At 39.8% G+C, this 7500-nt stretch overlaps 1 protein-coding gene and 1 long non-coding RNA gene across 4 annotated transcripts in view; both read right to left on the bottom strand.

Moving 5' to 3' along the window:
- The window catches only part of LOC309474211, a 6046-nt gene extending 2816 nt beyond the window's left edge, over positions 1 to 3230 (bottom strand). The window contains exons 1-2 of the long non-coding RNA XR_014197247.1: positions 2122 to 3230; positions 1 to 2084 (exon numbers count right to left, since the gene is read on the bottom strand). The exon at positions 1 to 2084 is cut by the window's left edge and continues 2816 nt beyond it. This is a non-coding gene — a long non-coding RNA (uncharacterized lncRNA). The remainder of the gene's footprint in view (positions 2085 to 2121) is intronic.
- Positions 3231 to 4869: 1639 nt separating this feature from the next.
- Positions 4870 to 7500, bottom strand: part of LOC309474070 (zinc finger E-box-binding homeobox 1) — a 48959-nt gene continuing 46328 nt past the window's right edge. Inside the window, exon 10 of one of the 3 annotated variants that reach the window (XM_082136374.1) lies at positions 4870 to 7500. This exon is cut by the window's right edge and continues 399 nt beyond it. In XM_082136374.1, the coding sequence (XP_081992500.1) occupies positions 7475 to 7500 (26 nt within the window). In that variant the 3' untranslated portion in view covers positions 4870 to 7474. The other 2 variants (XM_082136375.1, XM_082136376.1) reach the window with 2 other exon arrangements.

Here is a 7500-nt window from a genome sequence, read left to right as displayed (position 1 = left end):
AGTTTACTGCACTGTAAAAAGATTCCAGCTATTTAACGTTACATTATGTATCTTTTGGATTTATAGCGGTTTACAAAACCATGTATTTTGCGGAAGAACGTTGTTTTGGTTGTGCTTCGGCTCTGCGTGACTGTGCGGATGAATATGATTAGGCCTATTCTACGGTTTATAAAACATTCACTGCCAGGCTTCAAAGATATAACCAGTTTCGATGGAAATTATCTCAAGATGACTAGCTGAAGATGTGTAGCTTTACCCATTAAAAGACACGGTACTTCCTTAAATAAATTCTAGAACAGTGCTAAAACAACTATAATGAAATGATCTTCACTATTAACTCTGTTAGAGACAAATCATCTGTTCAATAAAACACTTTACTCACCTGTTGAGTAATAATAACACCATCATCTCCGCGTCGCTTTTACAACATTTCAAATCCCTCAGTTCTCGCCATCTTAGAAAAGCCAAAACTGCCGGAGCAACTTTTCTCTATTTACGGATATGACGAGATGCGCACGGGTCAGTCCCAGGTCCAGGTGTGTACGCAATTTCCAGCGAATCATTTCTCAGTCTAAATGAAATATAAACACTCATGCTGCGTTCCAGACGAGGATATCCCAAATATCCCAAATTAAATGTCCCACTTCAGATCCTCGGAGAATTCCAGCCAATCACACTTCTCGTTGTTGACCACATGATGTCGCCACGACACAAGTCTTGTTTTTGTGTCAATTATGGCAAAAACTGAATAAAAACTACATACAATTGCTTTGAAAATAGCTGACGAAAAGCAAAAACGAAGGTATTATTAGGCTACATAAACTTTTTAACGTCAAATGTCTCCCTGAGGTTGTGGTTGATTGGTGATGTAGGCTAGCCCGAGTTGGCGAGTTCACAGGTCGAATGTTCCAGAAGTTATTTCCAAGAACGAGGTTGGAAAAATCAAAATTCCGAGCTGTCCGCAACACAACATTATAATAGGCTTACCATAGTGAATCAGGGTGAGACGAAACACATTTTTGATGAAGGGACTCATTATTTATTCATTTTGAACCAAAAAAGTTAAAGTGTACACTGTAAAACATTATATGATCAATAAGTTATGACAACATATGTTTTTACATTGCTTTAACTCACCAAAATAAGTCAAGCAATTTCAACTTTTTTATAAATGGTACTACAAGATTAAACTAATTCAACAGGTAATTTAAGTTGTAATTACCTCAACATCCAAGTCGATTGTACCTAAAAATTTAAGTGCGCAACTTTTACAGTGTGCATTTAAGTTCATCTGCTGCCTTAAATAAAAGTCCCCCTGTGGTGAAAATCCAGGTTTTAATGTTGTTTATGTGTCTATGTGGTGTTTTTAATATGCTTTAAGACAAACCATGTGTAAATTCATAAGTCGACACCATTGCTGAGTATTTCCTCCTTAAAACTGCAGTGAACCAAAGACAGTCTCAAAAACACACTTTGAAATCGCTGGTGTTTCTGACGTCACAAACTACCTTGTAACCAATCAGATCAACGTATGATCGTCAACCAGTGGATCTCTGAGCTGAGTGAGTGAGTGGAGGCTGGGCTCATTTGCATATTCATAGAACCGCGAATACTAAATAGGCGGCTGCATATATGGAAAAAAAACACCTAACCCTAAAAAAAATTCTAACAAAAGGTTTCTCAGCTGTTTTTTGTGGTATTAGGTGTCCTTAATAACATACTAAAAGTTTACCAAAATTTGACCACCAGAAAGGTGTAATTTCCAAGATGGCGTCCAAGATGGGCAGGAAGCCCTTAAAATATCCTAACTCCTTCATTATTTGACCTAGCCAAGTAATCTTGGTGTCTTACCCATGTTTTCTGGGTCTATGAATCCATTGGACTTGTCTAAACTGCACTGACATGATTACATACTTATGGAATACATGATTTTGTGAGATAACTGTAAGGTTTTATCTTTGTTTGGGGTGAACCAGAGATGTAAACGATTTAGCCTATGTCATGTAACTCCTACTCAGTACGTGTTTTTGGACACATACCCTTTTTTTGCTAAAACACAGACTTGCCATTCAATGTAAAAGTTACTGCACCCAAAAGTAACTTAAATTGGAGTTGTATAACTTTGATCATAAACAACTCTGAATTAGCCCGAACAGAGGCCTGTGTGTGAACCCTCTAAAATGGTCACTCATTTCAATTTGAATAAGGTAATACATATGTAATACATCCTCTATAGATGTTTTTGAGTATAAAGGTGGCATTATACTAAACCTCAGGTTAGATACGCCTTTGGGGGAAAGGCGTATCAGAATCGGGGCCTTCCATTTGGTCCAGCTTTGGCTCCGCGGACATTCTCCAAGTGCATGGATGCAGCTCTGGCCCCCTTGAGGCTCCAGGGCATCCGTGTACTAAATTATCTAGACGACTAGCTCATTCTGGCTCATTCCAGAGAGTTGGTGTTTCGTCACAGGGACGTTATTCTCCACCACCTCCGGTCTCTTGGTCTCAGGTTGAATGCTCAGAAGAATGTCTTAACTCCTCAGCAGACCACTTTCCTGGGTGTCCAACTCCATTCTCTCTCGATGCAGGCCCGTCTGGCCCCTGCTCGAGTTTCCAGTCTCCGTGCGTGCTTTGCCCATTTCAGGCTCGGCCATCATGTAGCGGTGGGCATATGTCGCAGGCTTCTGGGGCTCATGGCAGCAGCCTCTCCTGTGCTGCCCTTGGGTCTCCCTCATATGAGACCATTCCTGTGCTGGATGAAACTCAGGGGCATCCGCCCTTCTTGGTCTGCTGAGAGTGTCGCGCAGTTGCCTTCACACTCTTTGGAGGTGGAAAGACTCCCCCTTTTTACTTCAGGGGGTCAAGATGGGTGTAGTTTGCCGTTGGCAGGTTGTCACGACGGACGCCTCTTTGACTTGTTTGGGTGCGGTCTTCGAGGGCAGACCGGCGTACGATGTTTGGACGGGCGAGCTTCTCTCATGGCACATAAATTGCCTCAAGTTGCAAGCTGTCTCTCTGGCCCTGGATCAATTTCTCCCAGCCCTGATGGACTCATGTCATTGTCAGGACGGCCAACATGGCAGTGGTGTCCCATGTAAATCGCCAGGGGGGCTCGTGGTCGCGCACCCTCGACAGGCATCCTCCTCCTTTGGGCTCAAGACAAGTTTATTTCGCTGAGAGCAGTTCACGTTCCAGGGGACCTGAACATCGCAGCAGACTTTCTGTCGAGACAGAAGTCGGGGGAATGGATGTTGCACTGCTAAACAGTGGCTCTAATTTGGAGCATGTTTGGCGAGGCGGACCTCTTTGCATCGCAGAGCTCGACACAGTGCCCCCTATGGTTTTCCCTGTCTCAGCTCATCCGACACCTCTGTGGATAGATGCCCTCGCTCATCCGTGGCTGGAGTTGAGACTGTATGTATGAGACTGTAAGCAAATCCCTGCAGTCCTTTGCAGAGTGAGGGAGTGTGGGATCCGCCTCCTTCTGGTAGCCCCATTCTGGACATCCTAGACGTGGTTCTCGGAACTGAGTCCCCTTGGTAGATTCCTATCAGGAGAGATCTGCTGTCTCAGCTCCAGGGCAGGAATTGGCATCCTTTACCCGAGATATGGAGGCTGTGGGCGATAAGAGGCCATCGCTAGCGACAGTGGCGTCTGGTCTTCCCGCTGATGTTTGGAAGACCATTGATAACGCTCGTGCGCCTTCTACTAGACTGCTGTATTTCTCTAAGTGCAAGGTTTTTGAGTCTTGGTGTTCGGCTCATGCAGTGGACCCTGTCAGCTGCCCGGTCGGTTCAGTGCTGGAATTCCTGCAGGATAAATTTGTGGCTGGAGTGGCTGCAACTACCTTGAGAGTTTATGTCAGCTATCGCTGCCTATCGGGAGTCAGATGAGGTCCCCTTAGGTAAACACTGTCTGGTCTCCTTGTTTAAGCGTGGAGTTAGACACTTGAGGCCTGCACGTCCTATTAGTGTCCCCACCTGGGATTTATCAGTTGTTCTGGAGGGGCTATTAGAGCCTTCCTCTGAACCCTTGGAGTCAGCTCCGGACCGGATTCTGACTCTCAAGGTGGCACTTTTGTTAGCGTTGGCCTCTCTCAAGCGCGTGGGGGATCTGCAGGCTCTTTCTGTGAGTGAGCCTTGTATGGAGTTTGCCCCAGGTCTTGTGAAGGTGTTTCTATGGCCTAGACCTGGTTATGTCACCAAAGTTTTGTCCGCGTCATTCCGCTCTCACGTTGCGCCACTGAGGAGGCGCCCGCGCCATCAGCCAATGAATTGGTGTGATTCTATACGGGTTCAGACAATCATCACATGCCTTCACGTGGCAGCCCTGTTTTGACTAATTTGACAGTACCACACAGTTCTAATGAATTTATTCTTTATTGGAATCAAAAGAATGGTTATGAACCACAGAAACCACCAACACTAGGCAAAACGATATGAGAAAGGAGAAATATGCAATTACTTAAGGCGAGACACGGCAGGCAAAAGCATAGTTATTTTTTTCACTGGTCAATTTTGAGATTTTGGGATATTTGTCTTCAATAACATGTCTTCTTTCAGACTTGTGGCGAAAAAGAGTCTGAAATACACATTTAGGTCTTTATTTTACTACACTTTGTCTGTTTGCGTCTGTAGATTTCTCATAAATTCAACAAAAGTTGGTGTTCTAAATCATCCCACTGCTCCGCGATTGCTGGAGCACCCTGCACCCTGTCATCACATACACCGTAATGATATATATGCAAATAAGCGCATATTTAATTAGATAATGACTAATTTGCATATTTAAACATTAAATTACAGAAAACTTGTAATACATTTTTTTCTCATCTTAATGTAGACAATCAACTGGGAAAGTTTCATGGTGATATCTGCTAGTAAAATTTTTTACCCTATTCACCTGTAGTGTCTCGCCTTAAGGGAAATTTTACTTATTTTTCGCATAAATATGCTTGTAACCAATTGCTTTAATATATAATTGTGCTTGTAATCACTTATCTATCATGCAAATATGTTAATTAGAATATTACATGGCCCAAACATGTATCAGGCACCAGTATTCCTGGTGTAGGAGGAATACAAAGGAGTAATGGTCATTTTAAGGGTCCCGACGGCCGCCATTTTGAAAATGGGGCCTTTCTTGGAGTCAAACTTTGGTAAACTTTTAGTATGTTTTTAAGTACATCTGATACTACTGTAAACCACTGAGAAACCTTTTGTTAGAATTTTTGGGGGGTCAAGCCATATTTGCAGCTGACTAAAATGAGGCAAGGGTGTCGAGTTACAGTCAAAATATTTTAAGACATGAAGACTTTATTTTTCAATGAAAAAACTTTTAAATATGTAATTTTGGTGATCAAAGATGAGTTTTAAGAAATAAAATGATTGACTACAGGGGGACTTTAAGTAAATTAAGTATAATCTAATTGGCTGTCAAGTCATTTCAACTTAGATTACATTAAACTGACTTTAAACTGAAACTTGTACAACTTATAAAGAGAGTTGAAATTGCTTTATTTACACTTTTGAGGCACTTCTGTTTCTCTCAGAGACGCAGATGAGCAACATCTCTGAACCCAGAGACCATTATAGAACTAAATGTTATAAAAATGTAAAACAACATCCGTTTGCAGACCATCTGACCTTAACCACACCGTTGAGTGTTTAGGTGGAGGCCTGAAATCTGTGCCGTTTTGAGTCAGTAGTGTAAACGGGACCCCCCCACCACCATTACCACGGTAAAGTGACACTTGCCTCAACTCAACGCCACTCATTTCAAGTCATTAGAAAGAAATCATTACAGTAAAAAGAAATGACTGGTGGTTTGAGTCCAGCGTCTGTTGGATTTATGATCTGTGTGATGAATAAGCATGACACTGCATTTTTCTCTCATTACAAATATTGTGTTTCTTGAGATTTGACTTTTAGAGAAAACCATTATAGCTTTGAGAAGCACAATAAAAAACTCCAGCGACCGTTTTTTTTTTTTTTTTTTTTTTTTTTTTTAAATATGTACAACTTTATTACAAAGATTATGTATTAACATTTCAACAAAGCTTAAAAATTTTGTATAAAAATAACACTGGTGAAAATACTGCATGATTCTCGTGTGCAAGAAGCTTTTGGTCCGTGTTTACAGGTAAACTCAGCATATATGAAGAAGAAAAGTCGAGTAATAAGTGAATGAAGCACCGTTTTGCATGTATTCAGTGCAACTCATATAACACACTTTATGCTTATGGATTCCAGCTTTCCTTATTTCTTTCTCAAAAGGACACTTTATGATAGTATTGCAACATGACCAGCATTTGGTGCAAATATTTGATGCGTGTTTGTTGAACAGCTCGTGCTGAAAAGAAGGTGAAAGTTTGAGGTTTCTATGTCTGTCATTATCAGACAATTTTACAGTTTTTCCAGTTCATAAATGTCAAATCTGTGTTTAATCTTGCTCTGAGTTATAGTGCAATCCGAGATAATTATGTCAAAGAAAACCATAAAAGCCGGCTGAATGATCCATACGCTAACCAGTCATTATAACCCACGATTAACTGGTCAAATCCTAGACTGTAAATACTTATTATACTTTGTGTTGAAATATTTAATATTTCAATACCTGTGGTTGTCTCATGTAAATATTAAATGAGCATGAGGTCATGTTTCAATCTAAAATCAAAAAGGAAAAACATTATATATATATATAATATAAAGAAAATGAAGCCAATTTTTAGAACCATTAAGATTTTTGCATTGTGACATTTTTTTATAATGCAATTATTTTTTATATTTTTATATCAGCATCAATTAAAGGCAGTGCAAATACCATGTATACAAATTTTTTTTGCATTACAATAATAAAGATGAGAATATATATATATAGTTTGTTATATCAGATTGATATAAAAAATAATATAATTTTCATAATGAAATAATTTTTTACATTTTTTTATCAGCATAAATTAAAGGCATCACTAATTCCATGCATAATTTTTTTTTTAGCATTGCAATAAAAAATGAGATTATATATATATATTATATAGTTTGTTTGTAATATCAAATTGATATAAAAAAATATATAATTCTCCCCTTACGGTAATGATAATTTAATGCCAGTGTGAAAACTCTTAATGGTCCTAAAAACAGGCATAATTTTTAATGCAACATATAATTTCATATTAAATTTAATTTGGTGCAAAAATGACCTACTCTTGGCAGTTTTTCTTAGATCATTAAATCTTGGTGTTTATCAGCACTGAGTAATTTCTTTCTTCTGCCTCTCACAGTGATTTTCCGCTCTGGATCGTGGCGATGAATCAAGTCTTTGGAGAAACGTGTGTGTTGGTTTATATATTTGTCTTTGGTCGACTGAGTTTGTTCTCAGCTCACAGGCTTTGAGCACTAAAGAGGACGCGAGTGTCAGTCAGTGAATGTGTGTTTTCACATCTTTAGTAAACCCTGCTGAAGAGTGTCTCGTCTCACTCCGTCATGTCTTCATGTTTCT

This window comes from Leuciscus leuciscus (genome assembly GCF_965113295.1).
Source record: "Leuciscus leuciscus genome assembly, chromosome: 14".
NCBI lineage: Eukaryota > Metazoa > Chordata > Actinopteri > Cypriniformes > Leuciscidae > Leuciscus > Leuciscus leuciscus.
Note: the sequence above shows the minus strand (reverse complement) of the source record. Positions and strands in the feature narration are given on the sequence as shown.